At 42.6% G+C, this 24,368-nt stretch overlaps 1 protein-coding gene across 7 annotated transcripts in view; it reads left to right on the forward strand.

Moving 5' to 3' along the window:
• Positions 1-23,960, forward strand: part of DROSHA (drosha ribonuclease III) — a 118,874-nt gene extending 94,914 nt beyond the window's left edge. Inside the window, exons 27-34 of one of the 7 annotated variants that reach the window (XR_014790276.1) lie at positions 3,197-3,338; positions 6,551-6,633; positions 7,058-7,161; positions 9,604-9,696; positions 13,081-13,127; positions 21,438-21,648; positions 23,323-23,431; positions 23,520-23,702. Coding sequence is in view for 4 of the 7 variants with exons in the window: in XM_084850547.1 (XP_084706673.1) it covers positions 3,197-3,338; positions 6,551-6,633; positions 7,058-7,161; positions 9,604-10,000 (726 nt within the window). In the remaining 3 variants the exon portion in view is untranslated. Of the gene's footprint in view, positions 1-3,196; positions 3,339-6,550; positions 6,634-7,057; positions 7,162-9,603; positions 10,102-13,080; positions 13,128-21,437; positions 23,070-23,322; positions 23,432-23,519 lie in introns of those variants that run through there. The other 6 variants (XM_084850548.1, XR_014790277.1, XM_084850551.1 and 3 more) reach the window with 6 other exon arrangements.
• The last annotated feature ends 408 nt before the right edge of the window (positions 23,961-24,368 follow it).

The following is a 24,368-nucleotide window of genomic DNA, read 5'->3' on the forward strand; positions in this document are numbered from 1 at the left end:
ATGATACTGGCTGTCTGCATTAGCTAGAACCGGGATGGGAGTGTGTGGCCCTCCAGAGGTCAGTGGGCTGCAACACCCAACATCCTTCACTATTGGCTATGCTGATGAGGACGTGCTGATGGGGAGTTGCAGTCCAGCAACACATCTGGAGGGCCATCCATCCCCCACTCCTGAGCTAGAAGGTGCGGCTGTCCCCGCCTTTCTCTTCAAGGGCGACTGCGAAGCTTTCTGTGGCAGGACGGAGGCCCGGCTTGGACTTACAAGCCACTATCTCACACCCCTGTGCCATCCATCGCTGCCACCGCCCCTTGTTCTTCTTAAGAGATTTCACTCCACCGGTATCTGAGCCCTAGTTTCAAAGAGCTGTGTGCTCTTTGAACCTGTAGCTGAAGAAGCAGAGCACTTTAATGAACTGTGTTATGAACCGTGAATGCATTTTTCCCCTTTTTTGCCTTGATGCCCTTGAGCTAGCTTTTGCCCAAGACCTTCCATTGAGCATAATTTGGGTATATCTCCGTTCCATTTTCTGTTGAATAAATATTATATGTTAAATTTCTTATCAACAGGTCTGAGCTCTCTTTCATCTAATCAAACAGGAAGAATCTAAAAAAAAGAAGCTTTTATGTTGCATATATGCATTACCTTCTGTTTCACAGTATTATTGTGTTCTCCCTGCCACCGCCCATATCTTTCAATCTTTTGCAGAAGTTTCTCCTCCTTGGCTATTCATCTAGCCTTTGCATCCTATGCAAATTTCAACATGCAGTTAAGTTCTGCTTTCCGAGTCACTGATTCACGGCAGAAGTTGTCCCAACAATAAGTTACATGCTTGTTCTTTTGGAAAGTTGCTGCTGTTAATTAAAGCACTTGGCTCCCTCTTCCTGTCAACTGGTTCTTGAGTCTCACAGTCCTTAATTCTCAGTTGCTACAGATGACTGCATTTTAAAAAATTAACACTCTTATAATGGACACTTTGGGGACCAACTTGTTTCGTCCAGTATGAGAGGATTATATGTTGTCAAGTCTATTTAGGTTAAATTGGCCAAAGCCATAATAACATTCACAGATCTGGAATGAGAGTAATGAATCTACAGCCTAATATCATGATTTGTGCAACATCCTTTTGGCTATGGGAGAGGAATATATGTAAGCAGTATCACAGTCATTTCCATCATTGGCAAGTTACCAGTTTTTATCTGATACTAAGTAGCTCTCTTTGTTTTTTATGCACAAGTATAAGTAGAGCCCACTGTATACTGTTTCAGATATAATACTAAACCATAGTTTAGCATTACAAGAGTGAGCCTTGAGATCCTCCTCCTTTTCTGGAGTGATGGCAAGGAGGAGTTCAGAATCTTTTACTTCCATTTTTTTTTATTAAGAATGGCTTATCAGATCTGACAAACTGTGGTTAATCTTATCTTGTTTCCACTAACCATACTTAACTTCAAACCATGGTTTACGAACCTGGCTTGTTTCCACTAACCATAGTTAAATTACTCACAGTTTAAGGTTTGGATGGCATGCTAAACCGTGGCTACTCTAAAAGAAAAGAGGAGAGAGAGCAAACAAACCTGAGGCTTGCTGCAGCTCGTCTTTGTAATTCTAAACCATGGTTTAGTGTTACTTTCAACATGCAACTCAGCTATTTATCTGTAAGACAAATAACATTTGCTGTGCTTTCAGCTTTTACATTGCTTTGTAAAAAGTGGGAAAGTATTGCGCAGTAGAGACCTAATGCCAAATCATGGTTTAATTACGGTTTGCAGGACAAGCACAAAACTGTAGCTTGCCAGTTCAGTTTGCCACAAAGCAGGAAAGAAGGGAGGGAATAGCTCTGAGCTTGGGAAGGAAAGAACATACAATATCAGAGGTCCAGGTGAGAGTTACTCATGTAACACCAAACCAAGTTTGGGTGCTTATGGCCAAGCCACTTGGTTCTGTCTTTCCTGCCCCTTTCTGGAAGCCCCTGTTAGGCCTCTGCTCCATAGGGTCTCAGAGTAGAGGGAAGGCAGTTTCCTTTCATCCTTCTTCTAAACCTCCTCCTGCAAGTCCCTCACCTGGGCATCAGGTGCTATCCTTGTGGGGTGTCATCCTTGGCTCTCACTTCTCTCTTCCATATCCATCACCATTTCCTCCCGACTGCCTCTCTTGGTTCCTCCTGTAACTTCCCAACCATCTGACTCCCTAAATTAGGATTGCACCAAGTCATGCATACCAAGTAATCCTGCCTTCTGCTGTTGTAATTGCAAGGTTATTTTTGCAAGACATAGGAAAAAACTAGGGTGACACCCAGCCCTCGCTTCCTATTCCCCTTTGAAAGCAACCATTTGATTGGCAGGAGCATGGCAAAGAGGGGTGTATGGAGAAACTCTGTTCCTTCATCTCTGTGGGTCAAGTGAAAGAGCCTTCATATGAATCAGGCATAGTGGTGTTCACCATGTAGATCACCTATAGCATGTGCAGTGTCAACATCACCAGATCATCCTAGGAGCAGCTTGTGATGGCATGTTATCATGCAGTATGGGCCACACACGAGGTAGCAAAAAGCCAGAGTAGGTGTCCTGCTTCTGCTTGTAATAAGCATTTTAGAGGAAACCCCTCCTTGATTTGACTACCAATGATATTCATTCACACTCTGGCAACAATGTTCCTGGCTTCTGAATCAAAGCCTCACTTGTTCTCTTGCCCGCTATCCAAATTTTAAGTCAGACTGTGTTCCAAGGATGCCTCATAGGCTTTTTAATGACACCTCAGTGACAAAATAGCAATGATAGCCAAGCATTCCACCCTTACCCTGAAACGTATAATTACAGGGGATCATAGGATGTGTTCCAAGGACCACTGTCGCTTCAGGCAGGAGGATGGTAAAGCCTAACAGGACTGATGAGTGCTCCACAGGTCCTGCATGTGCCCCCTAGAATTTTCCCAAGAATCCAAGATTCAGGAGTTCTGGGGCAGATTCATGGGGCTTTATCAGCCTAATGTAGAAAGAGAAGACAAAAAGTTTGAAAACCATAGTAAGTGGTTACTATGAATAGCAACTTGGACCAGGCAAAACCTAGCAAAGATTACTTCGTTTCATTTGGTCAAGCAACGGCTAGAGAGAAATGGTCCCCCACTTAGACTAGAGCTAGTGTTACTGTTGGGCATTCTAGAGATGTTTACCTCGTTGGGGGCTCTCTTGTGTTGGTAGTTGTTGCGAAGCTCCCTGGTCAACAACAGGACGCAGGCCAAAGTGGCAGAAGAACTGGGGATGCAGGAGTTTGCCATTACGAACGACAAGACCAAGCGGCCAGTGGCTTTGCGGACGAAGACACTAGCGGATCTTTTGGAGTGTGAGTGACAACACCATAAATGTCTTTCCCTTCTGAGATAACTTGGTATTTTAAGTAAAGTTGCAAAAATCAGATCGTCGAGGCAAGAGAGTCTTTAGTGCAACTAAAGATGAGCTTTATTGCTGCTATGGTCATCCCTGTATAAAAAGGACCAGATCTGGAGGATTCAGGGTGTTATTGAGGACATATAAGATGTTCAAGGTGGTAACTTAAAGGACTTGTTTTGTTAATGATAAATGTGTTATCTAGGGCAGCAAGGTTAGGTCAGCATTTATTTGTGTATAAATAAGGAGCTCCTCCAAGGAACTCTGGTATTACCCCATTTTTAACCTCACAGTAATCCTGGGGAGTAGGTTAGGCTGAGTGAGAGTGACTAGCTGAGTGTCACCCACAGAGCTTCTAGCTTGAGTGGGGATTTATAATGTTATGCTTGGTCTGGAGAAAGTGGATTGAGAGCGGTTTCTCTCTTTCTCAGTTACAGTACTAGAACCTGAGGTTGTCCCATGAAGCTAAATGGTGGGAGATTTAGGACAGATATAAGGAAGTACTTGGTCACACAGCACAAAGTTAAACTGGGGAATTCACTTGCTCAGCATGTAGTGATTTCTGCCAACTTGGACGGCTTAAAAAGGGTATTAGACAAATTCATGGAGGATAAAGGCTATCAGTTGCTACCAGTTATCATGATGGCTATATATTACCTCCAGTATGCCACTCAGTACCAGTTGCTAGGGAACAACAGTGGGAGAAGACGATTGCCCTATTGTCATGCCTGTAGCCTTCCCACAGGCATCTAGTTGGCCGCTGTGAGGCACAGGATGCTGACCTAAATAGGCCTTTGGACTGATCCAACAGGCCTCTTCTTATTTTATTTACTTATTTATTTACTTTAATTTATAAAGATTTATATCCCACTCTTCTTCACAAACAGCCCAGGGCAGCTAACAACTAATATAAAACACAGTGCATCATAGAAACGTGTATTCTTATGATTTGAACTCAGCTCTCTTCAGTACACCTGATACCATGCACTCTACCACGCTAGCTAAATAGATTAATAAACTTGCTTATTTTTGGAGCTGTTTTGGTTCTGGTCTGTTACTTTATTAGCAAATGAAAAAGAGAATATCAAAGGATAGCCTTTCCTCCTCCTCCTTCTCCTCTTCAGAATGAATGGTTAGATTTGTAAATTGTAAGTTCTATTATACTTCTTTCAATTTCTCTAAAAGGTATTTTGAGTTTGTGTGGGGTTGGGTTTTTTATTTTTATTTTTTTGCAATATGCACATTTCTTTAAATTTAATCAGTTCATGACAGATGATCAGCTATTGGTTGATAGTCTGAACAATCACAAACAGATGCTGCAGTCTTCCTGATGTTCTTAACCATGGTTAAGTATTACATCTGCATCAACTTTAACCTTGGTTAATGCTAATCAGGATTCCTTCTTAACCAGGATTTACAAACCCACTTTAAACCCAAGTTTCAAATGCTTTTTAAGAAAGAAGCCATAGTTAGCATTAGTGTTGGTGCAGATGGGAGCCTTAACCATAGCAAGAGAATATTGGAGAAGGGCAAGGCATGAGCTTGCACCGGAGAGGGGAGGCACTGGGGAGAGGGACCGCACGATCCTGCAGCTTGCTTCTGATCTCAAGGGATCAGGAGCCTTACATCTATTCTGGAACATAATGTCTACGGCAGGAAAACAAACATTCTTCAGAGAGGCATTACCTACCCTTAGATACCCATATGTGACTAAAGAAATTCAGGAAAAATAGGTTTCCTTATTTCATTTGAAATATAATCAATTTACAATTTCATAAGTGGCATTGTTTCCAAAGGCACTGTAATGAAAACCCACACAGTGAAGTGTGCGTCGCCTTTCAGTTAACTGTAAGGTGTTGTGTTTTTTAAGTTCTCCTTCCAGTGCAAGTGAAGTGGCAATAAATATCAGGGCAAGGAAGTTAATCTCTATCCAGAGCATTTTAATACATTTTGTGAGCTGAGCAGGCCCAGTGTCTCTTGCCAAATCCTTTTAGTAAATGGAAGTAGTTCACAAACAGTCATGATTTATATCCAAGGCACTGAGAATGTATACTTTGCTGTGATTTATTTCTGCGAAGTTATAGTGTGCTGGCTAAACCACAGGATTGGAAGATCTGGCTTTGTCTGCAGCAATTCAGGATGCTTTTCTTTATTAATTTGTGTAGATGTTGACATTTTCAGTGATTCAGTTTCCAAGGAGAGGTTACGGCCATGACAGAGGATGTGTTCCTCAATGACCTTCTACTAGACCTGGTATGGGGAATGTGTGGCGCTCCAGTTGTTGCTGGACTGCAGCTTCCATCATCCCTCACCATCGGCTATAGTGGCTAGAGCTGATGGGAGCTGCAGTCCAGCAACATCTGAAGGGCCACACGTTCCCCAACCCTGGACTTAGACCATCTGGTGAGTCTTCATCCCCAGTGGTGCCCACAATCATTCTCACGTTAGATGGGGACTATAGGGCTGCGTATTGTGCTATTGAAATGGCCCAGGGTTCAGTGCTGGCATGAGATTGTCCTGTATCACACTGTGCCACTGTTACCAGTGCACATCTCCAAACTGTGAACCAAAAGCAAGAGAGACTTCCATATGGAAGTCTCTTTCTCCACCCGTGAGGCATGCTTACCTGCCCAGGCATAGTTGCTAGAAGATGCGCTAGCTTCTCTGCAGTCCCCTTTCCACACATCTTTTATGTATGTGTTGATTAGGCAGAAGACAGACCCCTCCCTCCGACTGCCCCCAATAAATATGATTGCAGAGAGTGAATTCCTTTCCATCTGCGTTATTTGACAGTACAGATATCGGTGGGCCAGCCCTGTTTTTTAATTTCCCTTTTGCTATCTGAGATGTCCTGTCTTTCAGGCGCCCTCAGTGCATGCTGTGGGTCCTAGCAGCCCCGCTTCCTCGTTCCTTCATTCTGTCTTTCCCGGTTGCCAAGATGGTGAATATGCCAATAGCCAAGCCGTCTGTCTTTCTTGCTTTTCTGCCTTGATATGCACTGTGGCAGTTCGGCCACCTAGTTTCTGGAGTCAGGAAAGTTTGCTACAGGAGACCTTGAAAGCTCCGCAGCATATGGATTCTCTGGAAGTGTTAACGGTTTGTTTTTTAACCCAGTAGATACGAACAATACTCTTTACATGTTTGGTGCTTGTTGTTTCTTTTCCCCAGCCTTTATTGCTGCTCTGTACATAGATAAGGATCTAGAATATGTCCACACCTTCATGAACGTCTGCTTTTTTCCACGATTGAAGGTAAGCCATTTCACAGCAACAAACCTGGGTTTGGCATAGAGGATGCACTTAGTAAGGAGTGTCAGCTGATCCCAGATCTTTGAAGAATATACCTGTACGATAGCCTTCTCCAACCTGGCGCCCTCCAGATATGTTGGACTGCAAGGCCCATAATTCTCTGCAAATATGTTGCAGACCAACATATTTGAAAGGCACCAGGTTGGGGAAAGCCACTGTTCTGTTACATTTGTGCTTTGCGTTCCTAAGCATAAACTTTTTTTAAAGAAATCTTTTATCAAGACTCCCATTTTAACCCTGAAGTAGTTCCCTGTTTCCAACCTGTTTCTCCTCCCCTGACTTAAGCCTATTGTTACTTCCCTCTCTTTACATGTATATATATAGAGAGAGAGACAGAGAGATATAGATATATATTTTGTCATCCTAGGAATTCATTTTAAACCAGGACTGGAATGATCCAAAGTCTCAGCTCCAGCAATGCTGCTTAACTCTCCGAACAGAAGGAAAGGAGCCAGACATTCCTCTGTACAAGTAAAGACCCTGTCTTTTCTTCCTTGTGTAAAATAATTACTGCTTTGTGAGCCAACGTCTCACTTTCAGCTCTACGCTTGACACTTATTTTTGTCTCTTATTTCCATATGACTTGGATTAAGCATTCTCTACCCTTTGTTTAAAGGAGAAATTAGCTTGCACTTCTCAAACCAAGCTCAGTCTTTCACTTTTGGATCTCAATCGCTGTTTAAACCACTGCAAATGTAGTCATGAGAGCTGCTGCATATGGAAGGTGCGATGGCTTTAAATACAGGAAAGTGTTGATAGTTTGTTCCTTACAGTTAAGTGCAATTTATTCACGCACAAAATATTTCCCCTGCCTCCTTTCACACATCGCATATTAGGGGGTGCAAATTTCTGCTTAAGCACACCCCATCATTTCTGCATGTGCAGTGGGCATTCCGCCAAGTCACTCGGCATTGGTGGTGGAGGTGCTCTTTTTATGTGAGAGCCATTGTGTAGAACCTCAGGCCGGAGGGCTGAATGCAGCCCTCCTGGGTCTCTAGAAGGCCACGCCCCCTTCCCCCAACCACCAATCATTTGGTGCTTTCCTGGCTTTTGTGTGGTTTTTTCACCATTCTAAAAGGTTGAAATGACTCTCCTAAGGCAGTAAGACCTTTAAGCTTAAATATGCTGGTAATTTTTTTTGGTCCCGCCCCTTTTGCCTTCAACCACACCCACCGCTGGACTATAGCCCTTGACAGCTGCACCACAATAAAATTTGGCCCTTGGGCTGAAAGAGGTTCTGCATCCCTGGTGTAGAATGTCACAAGTAGCTGGAAGTAGAACATTCTAGAGCAGGCAAAAGAGAATGGGGGATGGGGAGTTCAGCTCCCTGTGGACTGCAAGCACAGGCTGGGGTAGAGGGGGAAGGCAGGACACTTGCCGCCTTCCAAACCAGTTCTCCATTTCTACCATGTGTGAACTCGACCATGATGGGAATGGAGAACTTCCTTTGTAGCAGCGGAGGCTGGTGGCTCCAGTGGCAGTAGAGCAGTGAGACCGCTCCGGGTTTCAGTTAGAACCAGTCAGAACTCTAAAGGAGCTATCCTGGGGGAAGCATCTTGGATAGCTCTGTTAGAGTTCTGACTGAAACCCGGACTGACCACCCCACTGACATTGGAGCCACCAGCTTCCACTGTTTTGCATATCACAAAATGGCTGTCCATATGACAGGTTTTGTGTATTTGTTGCTCCAGTGTGTACATGTGTAGGGAGGAAGGGCTCCTGTACCTCAAGAACCCTTGCAGGGTGCCACGTTCAGAGACACATTGCAACAGACACATCTTTCCAGCAGGATCCATTTCAGTGAGGACTGGGACACCCAGTGCTGATGTGCAAGGCAGGTTTTGTCTTCCCTGCAACAGTGCCCCCAAGTCCACTACTTCACTTTTCTCCTAGATGTGAGTGGCACCTGTTCCCCTATATGAGGTAAAGGGAGCCTTCAATGACACCATTGGGGCTTGGGCTTAACTGTTCCGTAGCCCTGGTGATCCCAGCCGTTCAGAATCAGTCCCTTCCTATCCAAACAGTAGTCCCACCTCTTCGCCTGGATCACCTTGTCCTGGGTTCTGTTTCTTGGTGGCAGAATATTGGGAACTCACATAAATGAATAGTAAATTATCTTAGCGCGTTGCTCAGTGATATGCTCCTTACATGCAAATTATCTAGCAATTCTCTTGCTTTAATTTCCCCTCCTTGCCATTGTCTTGGTGGATGAAGGGTGCATAGAAACATGTAATTTGGGACAGGCCTTTTGGTTGGCTTCAGTTGCCTATGCATATGCTGTCTATTTAGTTATACTTAAACCATGCAATCCTATCCACATTTCCTCAGAAGTAAGCCTCATTTAGTTCAGTGGGATTTACTCCCATGTAAGTGAGTATAGGACTGCAGCCTTAAAGCAATTTTAAAATATAGCTTGTTGCTGATACTAATACTAGAACTAATTCCCAGTGCAACAGTGAAGGTAGATAGGAAGGATAGACAGGAAGGAGGAACAAATTTATTGTTTGTCTAAGAAATTGAGTCTCGTCTTAAAATGGTTGCAGATTTATATCAAACTCTTCATCAAATGGAAAAGCTGCCTAGTTAGTGACAGATCCAGTAACTTTCTGTTACTGATGGAGCAATTTGCAATACTTGCCATTTAGAGTGACAGCATTTTTCATAGCACCTTGTATTTCTATCCTGAAGATCCAAGTTTGCCAAAAAGTTTAAATGCATACAATTCTACACCAAGCATACATAAATACTTCACTTTGAAACCAGTGACGTCTTGGCGGTGTCTTGTAAAATAATCCATAAAGCTCTATCCATCTGCAGTCCTGCAATAATCTTAGTAAACATGGTTGTGTTTATGTTAAGAGGTCTTGGTAAGTCCATTTTTTAAAGTGTGTGAGTGTCTCTCTTGTGATTTAGGACTCTGCAAACAGTTGGACCTTCACATGCAAGGACGTACACTGTAGCTGTTTATTTCAAAGGTGAAAGAATAGGATGCGGTAAAGGACCAAGGTATGGTGAAGTCCCCTCTTTTAAGTATCTTGGGGTCATATTCCAGCAATCAGGGTTTTGGTCCCTTCAGATACAAACCAACGCTGTCCTGGCTGATAAGATTCTTAATGGGCTGTTACACTTCCACCGTACTAAAGGAGGTAAACTTGTGCATTTGGCGCTTGAACTTTATAGGGTTAGAGTCCTGCCACAAATACTATATGGGGCCCCATTGTGGGCAGTGACTAAATTAAATCCATTGAAAAAGCCCAAAACAAATTTCTACACAGACTCCTTTCTGTCCCACTTTCTACCAAATTGGTAACAATTCGCGCTGAATTGGGACTGATGTCAATAAAAGTTGAAGCCCTTAAATTAGCCTTGTTTTTTTTTGGCTAGGGGTGTTATTTAAGCATGTCTGACCATATTGACTGCAGTTGAGGAAATGTACCCCATTTCATGGAGACAAAAGATTCTCTTTATTATTGTAAATATGGGGTTTTCTATACCCTTCTTATTGACACTGGGTTATGACAGAGTGATGTCAGTACTACTGCAACGCCTTAAAGATATTGAGATGCAGTCCCAACTGGCCAAAATTTCAAGCTGTTTATCAAACAAGATATATGTGAATTTAGTCCCTTCTTTTCTTAAACCTCCAAATTAGTTTGCTGATTTACCCCCTAGAAAGATGAGATCAGTCTTTTCCTGGGCAAGACTAAATATACTTCCATGGGCAGATTGTATGGGGTGCCTTCACAGTATCAAGGAAGGTAGAGTTTGCTCTTGTAATCCTTTAATTTTGGGAGATATTACCCATTTTATTTTAGAATGTGACGCCTATTCTGATATTAGGAAAATATATATCCTTCCATTGTTGGTTTGGATGAAAGGATGGTCACCTATTGAAAAGCTATGTGTTTTATTGAATGATTTTAACAAATGTGTAACTTTTAGAACTGTTTCATTTCTTCTGCTGGCCTTACACTCACATGCAAAGGCCAAAGGGATGGATGCAGCACATTTATGTGAAGTTGTATAATGGCTGGCTGCTAATTACAATAAACCTTTGCTTTGCTTTGAAGAAAATGTATATATATTTAACCAGGGTGGCCAAACAATAGCTTGGAGTTACAGGACAATCCTTGGCATTTTAGATGGGGCTTCGAAAGAAAGTGAACAATAGAATTCCTGCCGCTTACCCTTATCCCTCTCCTGGGATCAAGGAAGGACACACACATGATGTTGACCCTCAGTGTAGTTCTAAGGTGCTTAAGCCCAAGGGTGGGGAAATAACATGCCTACCTGTGCTGTGAGGTCATCATCAGAGGTCCTGTCCTAAGTGCCCCACATACTGAGATTCAGCCTACTCAGGAGTGGGCCTTTTCAGTGTGTCCACCCTCCAGTTGTTGTTGCACTCCCTAAAGAGGCTTGCCTGGCACCTTTCTTGTTAAGCTTTCAGCACCAGGCAAAACTTTTCAGGGATTTTAGCTCCCTACTTGTTTTTATAGCCCAGTTATATTTTCTGGTTTATATCTTAAGTTGTGTCTTAAGCTGTTTTGCCTCCATGATTGTTTTAGATCTTTTGTATTAGCTGCCTGAACCACGACTGAACCTGGTTCAGCCATCTAAAGCATGGCTGAATTGAATGTTGCCCTTTGGGGCATACCAAAAGACTAACTGTAGGAGGGAGGGAGGAGGAAAGAAAGAGAGAGAGAGAGTCTTCCTTGGGGGATCCTTCCTGAACTGAAATGGGCTATGGAGTATGCAGATCAGGGGAGAAAAGGTCATGCCTGATGAAGACTTAATTCATGGACAACCTGGGGGGCCCCCAAAGCTGCACATTATATCCAACTGGCCTGTCTTTAAGAGACTTCAGGATATTAATGGGCTGGGTTGGAATTCGTCAGTGCCAGGCTTGCATCCAGAAATGTCAAGAGTTAGTTACCCGTTAGCCCACTGTAGAAGCTGTTACTTCTTTATTTCGAAAGTGCAGTTAAAGCATTTCTTGCACTCTTTTCATCCTTGCTTGATTCATGCATTAAAGCAGTGAATAGGGCCTGCTTCCCTTATGACCACCCATGACTTCATGCACATGTTGCTGAAGTAACATGAGACCAGACCAAGGAGAAACAGCTTCTATGCCACTGTTGAAAGAATCAGAAGTGGAATGATTTCTGTTAGTACCTTATAGAACCAAGTCTAATATGGACAGGAATGTGGTGCCATTTATGTAGCAACTATCTTCATTGTTACTTTCCATGGATGAACCTACCCATACTACAAATATGTATCAATTTTATACCAGTTTATCTGTTTACCAGCCCCATCTCCACCACTAAAGTATTGTCAGGAGTGTAATTTGGAAGGGTGCTGAGAGTTCTGTTTTGGAGACCCCCTTTCCCCCTCCTCCCAGCTTACATCTGTAGCCTGCTGAAAGAAGCTGTACGTTGTTACAGAGCCTGTTCACAACACAACCCACAGTATGGGTTGCCATTGAATTGTTAGTTGTTGTGTTGTGTGAACCCAGCCATGCTAACAAACCATGGTTTGTTAACTATGAACAACCCATGAAGAGAACCCATAGTTTGTTGTTGGGTTGTGAACTGTGGGTTGTTCATGGTTAACAAGCCATGGTTTGTTAGTGCGGCTGGGTTCACACAACACAACCACCCATGAGTCAACGACAACCCATACTCAACCCATACTCTGGGTGATCGTGTTGTGTGAACCCAGTCACCGTCTCAATAGCTCTGTTGGTAGGGTCTTTGATGTGCAAGGACTGGATTCAAATTCTAGTTCAGCAAGGGTCTTTCTGAGTAACCTTTGGACAAATTAGTCTGTTCCAGTCTGACTTTCCATTTAATGGAAAAATAACAATGGAAAATCTTCTTTGTACATTTGTTGTGAAGACGAATGAGCAAAGCATCATAAAGAACTCTGTACACCGAAACTGCCAACTGTATGATAAATAAAATGTAAAGGGTTTCCCACTCCCCATTGATCATCTCCTTGCACTGCCCACACTACTTTTAAGAGTAAGATAAAAATAATCCCTGATAAAAATATTAGGGGGTAAAATGTGCTATAATCTTGCCATCCATTTTCTAGCATTGTAAAGATGTGAGGGGTTGCTTGTGTGTTAATCTTTTCATTAAAATAATTCACTAAAGAATTATGAAAGGGGGATAGCTTAATAGTATCGATCTATGTTCTAAAACAATTCTGTTGGAAGCTGGCTGTGTATGTGTGAAGGATTTTTATGGGAACACTACCCAATGATTATTTGAAGAATTGGTCTCAACAGAGTAATCAGAGCAGTTGCTTCTGGGAAGCTGTTGTTTACCCCATAAATGCATTTGCCATGATTACTTTTTTTTTCCCTTTTTTCCCCCTTTTGAACAGCATTCAACAAGCCGAGATGTGTGCAGCAATGGATGCCCTGGAAAAATGTAAGAAGGTTTCTTGGAAACTATTGCAGATTATTTCATGGGGTTGGGGGAGGAGGGTTCAGGCATTGCATACTATATAGAGAGAATGAAAAGTACCAATAAAGTGGGCAAATACACCAGCATTTTCCCCACCACCCTTCTTATACCTTCTAGGGCACAATCCTATGCATGTTTAGACAGAAAAAAGTCTTACAACTCCCAGCATTCCCCATGCACTCGTGCTGAGTTGGGGCTTGGAGTTGTAGGATTTTTTTTCTCTGTAAACATGCATAGGATTGCAGCCTTAGGTTATTTTAAACCAAGAACTAGCTTCTGTAACACACCATTTTGCATTCAGTAATCTGTACAGCATAGTGGTCCTAGATGTTTGCAGCGTGACCCTTTGTACATGTTGTTGTTGTTCAGTCGTTCGGTCGTGTCCGACTCTTTGTGACCCCATGGACCATAGCACGCCAGGGCTTCCTGTCCTGCGCTCTCTCCTGGAGCGTGCTCAAGTCCATATTCATTGCATCAGTGACGCTATCTAGCCATCTCATCCTCTGCCGTCCCCTTCTCCTTTTGCCTTCAGTCTTTCCCAGCATCAGGGTCTTTTCCAAAGAGTTTTCTCTTCGCATTAGGTGGCCAAAATATTTGAGCTTCAGCTTCAGTATCTGTCCTTCCAATGAGCAGTCAGGGTTGATTTCCTTTAGGATTGACTGATTTGACCTCCTTGCAGTCCAGGGGACTCGTAAGAGTCTTCTCCAGCACCACAGTTCGAATCCCACTACAGCGAGTAGTCTTATTGCCAGGTAAGTAAGAATACTTAGAATTGTAGCATTGGTCTCAGTCCCCATAGCATTCAGACATTTGGCCTGTTCAAACAGTACGCCACCTCAGAATTCTACCAAGGGTGTGATCATGAATAGGTCTCAGGCTCGTATGTTCTCCTAACTCAGGTAGAAAAATGAACCAAAAGACCCTGCATTTATTTGACCTCTGGGTCTCCCGAGTCCTGCAGTGTGGAACATGTCAAAAAGTTCTATTTACAGAGCCAGAGAGATCCAGTGTTTAAATACGTATAGGATCTCCCAGTTCACTTGTTACCATTCCCCTGACGTGAAGAGACACGCAATCCCAGTCTCATCCCAGGCAGAATGTCTGAAGTGACTCTGTGTGAAATATTTAGTTTAGAAAAGTGTGCTTGTGTTTCTACACTTGCTAGAATATGTTGGCTTAAAACTCTGTAAAATAGTCTTTGACCATTATTTATTTTTAAATGGCCTAGCAGGTTTTTTAATCAGTGCATTGTTAGTCCACAATGACAGGATCTCCCTGATTAAAAATAAGTGTTGATAAGTATTGGCATACGAAATGAAAAATGAAATTTTTAGGAACAGAAACCCTCTGATTATTACCAAACCTCAGGATCAGAAAAACATTATAATCTGAAATGTTGCTCTGCATTTTATGTAAATCTCAAGACACAGTGCTGATATTTGAATATCCCATTCCTTTACTTCCCATCTTCCCCAGACTGGTGCCCTCCAGATGTTTTGTACTACAACTCCCATCAATCCCAGCCAGCATGGCCAATGTCAGGGATGATATGATGAGAGTTGTACTGCAAAACTATTTGTGCTGTATTTTATTCTTTTAACTGTTTGTAATCCACCCAGGGAACATTTGTTGTTGGGTGGGTTAAAATATAATAAGCAAACAAACATCTGGTGGGCACCAGATTGGGGAAGGCTGCTTTACTTTATCATTTGGGCAAAATGGAATGGGCATAAAACGTGGGAAAATGTCAACCATCTATGATACGAAAACCCCGTAATTTAGTGATACACTTTCTCTAAATGTATACAGAGCTCTGTGTGAACAATTTTTTAAAAGATCTAGAAAAAGGTTTTGCTTTCCATCTGTGATATATACAGATATTGGAAAACTATGCCTGGTAAAGGGATCACGCTCTTCCTCCCTGGGATGTATGTCCTGACACACAGACACACACACATTCACACCATGCGATGCCACATTTGCATAGGGGTTAGAGCCCAACACATGTAGGTCTGAACAGAACAATCCAAGCACCACAAAATCGGCGTGTACTAGTGTCAGGGTTCCTCTTATGTCCTGGACCCCCTGAGCAACTCCTTAAGGATCTCTTGCCTCCTTCAGAGACCCACCTTTTTTCTGGGGTTTAGGCTGTAGGCATGGGGTGATTGACACTCTAGACACAGGGTTTAGCCATGACAGTTTACTGGTCAATTAAAGCAAGCAAATCACAACTAAAGGTATTTACACAATAGAGCTGAGTGATACAAAAGGCATTAAGAGAAAAATAAATATTGCAGAACTCAAGTTCCTTTACTCTAGCTGCACTTAGACTTCTCCAGGCTGCTTCTTCCTGCTGTCTCTTCATGCTCTGGTCTCTCTGACTCTGCTTTTACTGACTCTCTCATTCTCTTTATGTATCCCCCCTCTCTCAAAATCAAAAGTATCATTTCAACCCTGAATAAATGAAACTTAACTGGTGAAATGAAACTAAACTGGGAAAATGAAACTGATCCTCTCAGAGATAACCCCTCCCAACAAAAAAACCCAGGCCTCTAGGCCTGACTTTTTTCTTTTCCTTGCCTCTGTAGGCCTCAAACCTTCACAACAAGTCATCTGGTTCAGGCCTGCATGCACTGAGCATTATACTTGCAGGCCTTATACCAAGGGTGCAGAACCAAGGGTCAAATTCAACCCTCCTGAGCTCTCAATCCAGTGCTCCAAGGCTCCCCAGATGACCACACCCCCTTTCCCCCAACCACCCATCATTTGGTGCTGTCACCGGGTTTTGTGCTGTTTTTCCCCTATTCTAAAAGGTTGAAGTGCCTCTCCTAAGGCGTAGTTACTGGCACTAGCTTTAGGCTCTTTAGCCTAAAGAGTTTTAGGCTAAAATATGCGGGCATTTTTACTCTGCCCCTTTTGCCTTCAGCTCCACCCACCACTGGAATGTGGCCCCCAAGAGCTTTCCTGAAATGGAATTTGGCCCTTGGGCTGAAAGAAGCTCAACACCCCTGCCCTATACAAACTTGACATCAATTGGGCAGGCCCGGGGCAGGGGTGGGCGGCTGGGGATGGGGCAATAGGGAACAAACACAACTCTGATCCCCTCATCATGCAGATACCCTTGAGCAGCCATCCCCAGCCTGATGCCTTCTAGTTGTTTTGGACTACAGCTCCTCTCACTCCCCCCCCCCCAGTCAGCATGGCTGTTGACCATGCTGGCTGGGGGCGATAGGAATTGTAGTCTGGCACATCTGGTGGGCACTGGGTTGGAGAAGGCTACCTTTGAGCATCTGCACAGAGCAAAGGTAGAGCTATGTTGGATGTATTTCTGCTTAAAGGTTCAGCTCAAAGTTGACAAGTTTTCATTCTGTGTTACTTTCATGTCTAGCTTTGTCCCTTTAAAAAAACACACACATGCACCAGCGTAATCCCTCGGAAGCATTCGCAGTATTTCAGACACAGGTGTCGAGGACTCAGACAAGTAAAGCGCCAGGCTCTCTGGCCTTGGTCCAGCAAAGCACTTAAGCCCGTGCTTAAATTCAGGCACACGAGTCATTCCACTGACATTCATGATCGAGGCATGGCGATTAAAATAAAGTCAGGGCTCTGTTAGAAGGGGGCCAAAGTGCTCACCTTGCGGGATTGATTGAAAAACCCACAAGCTCCTGCCAAACAGGAACTTAAATCTTTATGTTACAACCCCAGATAATTCTCCATCTCACTGAAATCTCTGGCAGAGGTTGCCTTGCTTTATCTATCTGAGTTGAGCTGATCTGCTTACATCAGCCAAACAGCTAGTAATCTTCAGGCCCTGTCTTTAAAGAAATAATTTTCTGCTGTTCTTTTTGAAAACATATGCATGAGAGGTGCCCATTTTCCCACTTGTTCTGAGTTATGTTGGTTATTTCCTTTCTTGTATGAATATAGAGTCCTGATACTGAATCCCACCTCTCTGACCCATATTCCTTGATTCCTTCCTCTGCCTGCACTCTCAGAGCCAAGTCTGAGATTCTCAACTGATATTTAAATTACATAGTGGAACAATAAAATAGCCACAGAGGCAAGTTTTCATGATGTCTTAACAACCAGATGCTAGTCTCGTGTGTAGAGCTGTCAAAATGTTCTTAAATCAGTTGTGTATGTCTGCAGTGTGTTGGACAATCCATAAATTGTGAGGACTGTCCGGGGCTTGCAAGGGATCCTGGGGGAAACACAACGGGGAAGAGTTGATTAAACTTCAGCCTCCATAAGGGAACTTCCTTTTCTACATCAAGCGCCTGTGAACAGTACTTTGCACAGTTTCTGCAGAAGTGACTTTGTGTGAATAAATCCTCAGCGTTCCCTAATGTGGGTCCCTCCAGATATATTGTGCTACAGCTCCCATCACCCCTGACTGGTGGCCATGCTGGCTAGGGCTGATGAAAATTGTAAGCTAAAATATCTGGAGGGCACCAAGTTGGGGAAGGCTGTCTAAGCTGCCGAAAACATCTTCCACTCTTTGAGGTGAGACTTCTGGCAGATTACCAGAGGGCTTCTCAGCACTGTCTCCTTTTCTTCAGTCATCGTATCTCCCTACAAAGACTCATGCACATTTTTGGAGAGGTTATTTACTTACTGCGATGGCCTTGAGTCTGAGTCCTTCACGCAAGGCTCCTCCTAAGTGTCAGGGTGGACACTGAGCCCATAGAACCTCAGAGCAGTTCTGATTCTGAGGAGGAACAGCCGTCCGTGGGAGAGGAGCGCGTTCATCCCTCCCAGGCCCTGCAGCTGGCAGAGATTCCTCCTACCGGCATTCCAGAGATAGATAGCGGTCCTGGGAGTGAAAGAGCGCAGGAGGAGGGCTGGCTGGATGCTCGACACAGACACAAAGAGCGACGAGCTATGGAGGGCGCGGAAAGGAGGCGTAGCGCCCGTTTTGCGTGCAAGCAACGGTCGCATCCAGAGGACCCAAGGGAAAAGGGGAGGGACTCTCCCTAGCCCATAAGTTCAGGGTCTTCAAGTGATTCTTGTTCAAACGGGGACCAACTGTTTCCAACCCAGGGCATAGGTTACTCTCCTGTTCATAGCTTAGTCGCTGGTGATAGAGTTATTAAGTTGTAAAAAGAATAAAACCTTGAAAAGAATCCTTTGTGTCTGGAGTTGGCTACTGGAGTAGACTGAAAGAGGCCGGCTAAGGCCCTCTGACACTAAGCCTCTTGCATCAGCGGTGCTTCCTATGCTTTGCCATAAAGCCTCATTTTTCCCAAGGACACCAGCTGTTTCAGCGTCAGCAGTAGCTAGTCAATCACAAACAGCAATTTGTCTTCTGGCACCAAATCCAACACAGGCAACGCTTTCATTTGTGACCTTCCACCTGGCATCACCACTGTTGATGATGTGTTTGTATACCTTATTTTGTACCACTTTTGCTGAGCTTATAATAACTGTCTTTGGCTTCTAGATTGTGTTTATTGGTTTTTAAGAGCCCCCCCCCCCCCGATGCCCATTATGGTGGTAATGGGGAAGATTATCTTGATTAGCTCCAGATGGAGCCCTTCTTGTCCTTGATGAAAAATGATAGCCTCTCAAACTACTGAGACCTTCCCAGCATAGTTCACTGATAGGTGATATGTTACAGATTTTCCATAATATTCCCTCCCACTGAAATGTTTCACGGTAGGGACTCACAAACTGCTGAAAAGTATTTCATGTAATATATTCAAATGGAGAAATAAATAGCCATGCTTAATTATTGCTTTGTAAAACAACAACAACAACGCCCCTCACTGTTTCTGTTGATTGATATTTATTTATTTATTTATTTCATTTCTATACCACCCAATAGCCGAAGCTCTCTGGGCGGTTCACAAAAATTAAAACCAAACACACAATAAAACAACTTCAAATATATAGAACATTAAAACCACAATATAACAATACAACCACAATAAAATCTAGCAGCAGTGCAGGAGTTTAAAATACAGATTTAAAACAGCAAAGATAAAAATTTAGAAAGCTAAAATGCCTGGGAAAATAAAATCAGTCAATATCTTTTGACCCCAAGATAACTTACCTTTCGACCCAGGAGGATCCCCAAGGCATCTTACATAAAATAACAAAATACGATGAAATTGAGGCTGCTTCCTTCACCTCCTACATGAAGCAGTGCTCAGGGGTGGCATTCCCTGCCCTCCAGCTCCAGTGCTCACTATGCCATTGTGGCTGATCTCATCCCCTGCTAGCAATTGGATGGCTAGTTGTCTTGGTACATCAGGGGTCCCCACCCTTTTTGGGTCAGTGGGCACATTTGGAATTTTAAGCGTGTGTTGTGGGCACTTTCACAAAATGGCTACCATGGTGGGCATGGCCAGCTACAAAAGGCTCATTTCTCAGAAAGCAAACTGGTGAGGCTAAAAGAAAAGTAACTTGTCGAAGAACCTAAGTAAAAGGCAGAGATGAGGTCTGAACTCCAAAACACAAAACCACTCTTTTGAACCCAAATAAAAATGGTGCTGGAGGGTTGGCCTTTGCTTTGCAGCATGACAGCCTCCTAGTTAAAAAAAAAATGAAAAAAAAATCAGGAGGGTCAGGGAGCCTGGTGGGCACCAAGAGAGGTATCTGCAGGCACATTATTGGTCACAGGCACCACACTGGAGATCCCAGGGGTGCATGTTTCTTGCTCCCTTCGTCCAAAGATTGGAGACCATTTCACTGTCCAAGGTAGAATGGGAAGAGCCAAGGGCAGCAACCAGTTACGGAGATGCACCTCCAGATTCATACAATTCCATGTCAATCTTTAAGATTGTTTTTGTTTTTTGCAAAACCTTCAATTTATTACGAAAGGAGGAGCTTGAGTGGGCTAGGAAGATAGATTTCCAGTTCTTAGTAATGGCTAGAGTTGGTTGCAGTGTTGTTTTTTAGCCTCTCTTCCAACAGTGCCCCAAACATTCAAGCACTGGAGAAGTTGTTGCATCTGTTGCTGTAACCTGATAAGTCTTGTAAGAAATGTAAAAGAATGTAAATGCAAAAGAACTTCCCCCAAATCAGTCAGTTCTGGTATTGAAGCATCCCCATTCTATGGTGTTAAATGAATGCCAAATCAGTTATGGCAACTCCCATAAGGTATGTCATAGTTTTAGAAATGAAAGGATGCCTTCTGACAAGGATAAAAATAACAGGTAGGAGATGATAGCACCAATGTAACTGAACTTACTCACTCATGTCCTATTTATATCAATGGGAAACGTTAGTCAGAGCTAGCATAAGTTTATTTCTTAAAAGATAACTAAGTTTCGTTGATCTGGGCCCAATACTTTCAGTTAGACCTGCATGTTGCTGCAATTTGGTTTTTGTGTCTCTTCAAATAATATAATTATTCTTGCTTAGTCTTCCAGTAATCAATTGTACTTTTTGGTTTGCCCTTTCATTCTTCATATATAGCCACATGCAAACTCGGAATTCATAATATCTGTGTCTTGCCCACCAAGCTGAATATTTGTATCACCATTTCAGTCTGCAGTGTTGGTATAAAACAGGTGTGGGAAACATGCGACCTGTGGGCTGCATGTAGTCCCTGCCACACACCCTGGTGCAACCCTTCCACTGTCCTGCCAAATTTGGAGTGACCCAGAAAAACCTTTCCCAAAAAAAATTTAAGGGGAAAAAATGGTGTCCGTAGCTGCTATGGAATGCCAAAAGGTGCTCTGAAGCAGCTATCGATGCCTCCCCCCGCCCCTAAAAATCTAGTTTTAAAATATTTGTTATCGGGTCGCTCAATGGACTGTAAGGGGCGAAAGTGTTCCCTGGACCTCTCGAAGTTGCCCACCCCTGATATAAACTCACCACAACATCAGCATAATGTTTTCGTTTTGAGATGTTCTGTTGAAAATTGTTGTAGCAGGTCTTAGAATGAAGTTGCAAGGTATATAGAAATTGGAAAAAAAGTCATACTGAATAGGTACTGATATTGAAATCCTTCTGAAACTGTAAAGGGAAGCCTTCAGTATTGCAGCGTAGCGAGTACGTTTTTGGAGTTGTGGCTGGGGAGGCCTCTGTTGGCCTTTCTCTTCAGCCACGATTTCATTGAGAAGCCTTGAGCAAGTCACACACTCTCACCCTGATAGGATTGTTTGGCAGATAAAATGGGATAACCCAATGTACATTTGGACACAAATGTAATAAATAATGAGATGAAGTGCTCTTTATATTGTGTAATAAAATAATAACACTTGGAACATTTCTTTGTACCACTGGCTGGCCTTTATTTAACATATGAAACATTTCTTCTTGTCTCAGATAACTTCCCTCAGATGGCCCATCAGAAACGGTTCATTGAACGGAAGTACAGACAAGAGCTTAAAGAAATGAGGTGGGAAAGAGAGCATCAGGAGAGAGAACTGGAGGAGACGGAAGACATAAGGAAATAAGTGGAGGCTATGAAAGCAATGGCGTATTTACTTACTTAATAACTTTGATCGTGGCCTGTGGAGACCTAGCCTAGTTTCATGTAAATGAATGAGTGACGTTTGCTCATTGAATCATGTTCTATTTTAATTGTTTTTTTAAGGATGTGTTTTATTCTGTTTTTAGCTACCAAGTTTTATTCATAAAGCTTTAAAAATCATTTCTTTTGATATTCTTCCTTAAGAATTGTGCTTTTGTTTTCTAGCTTGCGTTTGTGGAACAATGAAGTGTTTTATTTCAGAATATGTAACTTTCCAAAAAAAGAAAATTTTTGTGTTAATTGTATTGTTTAACATAAGAATTTATAAGGCTTACATGGAATACTGGGTCGTCGTAGTCACCACCACCACCACCACCACCACCACCACCACCACCACCACCTATGCTGTAATACAGCCAGGAAGAGATTGGTTAATCTGTGCTTGGGTTGAAGGGCGATGAGGGGGATTGTCTCAGAAATTTTACCTCAATAGAGGTATAGTGGAATACTACTTAGTACCTAACAGTAGGGTAAATGAGGAAAATTTGTGGGTAAAATTCACAAAAGTTGAGCCAAAATAAATAAAATCCATAAACAAAACCTGGAAAAAAATTAATCCATATTATCTACACTTTGCAACCTCTATCAGACATTTTCTGCAAGATGTTTCTGCTTACTACGTTGATATAATTGGTCTCCAGTCATTTCAAGCCTTCTTGCTAACAAATTAGGCTAAGATCGTGGAACTTATAGCCCCAAACTCTTAAACTGGTTGGGTGCCAAAACTGTTTTGGGGCCTATATTTTTAAATGTATCCTGCAGGTAACTATTGGAAATGGCAGAAAATCCTGCAGGTAACTACTGGCCCAAGATTAGTGGGGTTATTGGCTACATAAATCCATAGAAAGAAAGTAGTTAGCAAACAATGGAGTGAAACAAGTTAACCGTGGTTCTTACCCAATTGCCTGTGTGCATAGTTAAGTGTTTTAAAAAATGATGGCCTATGTGGTTTTAACTATATCTGCTGATCAATTAGGAACTTGTTTCTTTCTTATATTCAGTCAGCCATGCAGCTTGCCACTGCCACTTGGAGCAAGGAGCACTGAGAATGTTACACTTGGGACCTTGTCCTGGTTCTTTCAAGCTCCTGCCCAGAAGAGACTGAGCACTAAGACCGTCAGTTGCCATAGTGCTGGGGAAACATATGGCGTTGCTATTGCATTTGTATGCCTTGACTTCCCCCCCTCCCTCCCCCCCCCCTCTCTCTCTCACACACACACAGCAGAGAGAGTGAAGCAGTCTGTGTATGATGCTTAGATATACTTAGTTCCATACTTACCTACTTAATTCATACTTTGTCTCGGGAGGAGGAAGTCACCTTAGGATGACTATTGGTTGACTACTAATTTACAATACTGTATAAAGTTGTTTGAAATTCACTTTGTTTGTATTTAATACACATTTTGTACGCACTTAAAACAGTGATTGATAGAGGTCTATTTCTCACAAACGGCAGATGGAGTAGTAAATCTGTGTCTGGACTGGAGACTTCACAGTACAGGTTGGGAGCGAACATGGCTGTATTCTCAACCATTAAAAAAATGCACTGCACAAATAAAACTGGGGGAAGGGTTTTAACTGGGGCTGCAATCCAACAAAAGGAAGTTTAGTTGATTAACATTATTTTATTTATTTATTTCATTTATATCCCACCTTTCTGCCATCGTGGAACTCAAGGTGGCTACATGTGGTTCCCAGGTGGTCTCCCCTCCAAGCACTGACCAGTCCCAGACCTGCTTAGCTTCAGCAAGGTGCCTTCAGACCATGACTGGGTTATGAGTTTTAGGTGATTAATTGAATAAGCTATTTGTTAAATTTGCATATATGTAAAACCACTGTTTCTGAAGCAAGAAGTGTACTTTCTTTGTTTTTAGGTGATGCTCTTGTGTCATAGCAGGCGTGATCTGAAAATGGAGTATTCCATCCTGTGTGAGAGAAAAGGGAGAACACCTCTTTTAAGAAGATGCTTACCATCTGAAGATTTTAGAAGTACTTCATTTTTAAAAAACTGTGCCTGATTAATCAGGGGCACTTTTTAGTAAATTAAAAGCCTTTATAAAATTAATCTAGTTGATTAATCAGTTAAACACTGTTGCCCTAATGTAACCTAGTTTTATATGTGTAAGAATGGGTTTTCATGGGGGAGCCTCGTGTAACCCCTATCTGCAGTCTGACGTGATACTATCCAGATACATGTTTTCTTTTATCTATTTCTCAGGTTTTTATACAGTATAAAATTATAGGTGTTGTTTATAAAAACTAAAACCACAGGGTAATTTAAAAAAAAACATTGGCAAATACTATTGAAACAGTAGAATAAAAACAAAAATAAAACCAACAATAAAAATGGCAGAATTGAATGAAATTGTGGGAGTAGTTGCTCCTACTGAAGGGACTGAGTCTGCCATGCTTCAGATGAATAGGTCCAGACCTACTTGTACAAGAGCAGCCTTTACATTTTGAGAGTATCCAAAAAAGGATGCACTTATCCCATTATGTTCCTTGTGGATCATATTTATGAAAATGACAGCATAAAGGTGGCCCCTATGTAAGAAACCTGCAAAGGTGCAGAAGCTAAGGAGTTGAAATGACTGAAAACCAGTTTAAGGCTTTTTTCACAGTGAAGCTTGGTGGCTTTGGAAGAATGGCCAAATGATGGTCTCATCATTGCCGTCCCCCAAAGCACAGTCTTTGGAGAGGCCCTGGTAAAACATACCCTATGA

The sequence above is a fragment of the Heloderma suspectum genome, chromosome 4 (assembly GCF_057233095.1).
Source record: "Heloderma suspectum isolate Gila_16-S chromosome 4, 16-S_ref, whole genome shotgun sequence".
Classification (NCBI taxonomy): Eukaryota; Metazoa; Chordata; class Lepidosauria; order Squamata; family Helodermatidae; genus Heloderma; species Heloderma suspectum.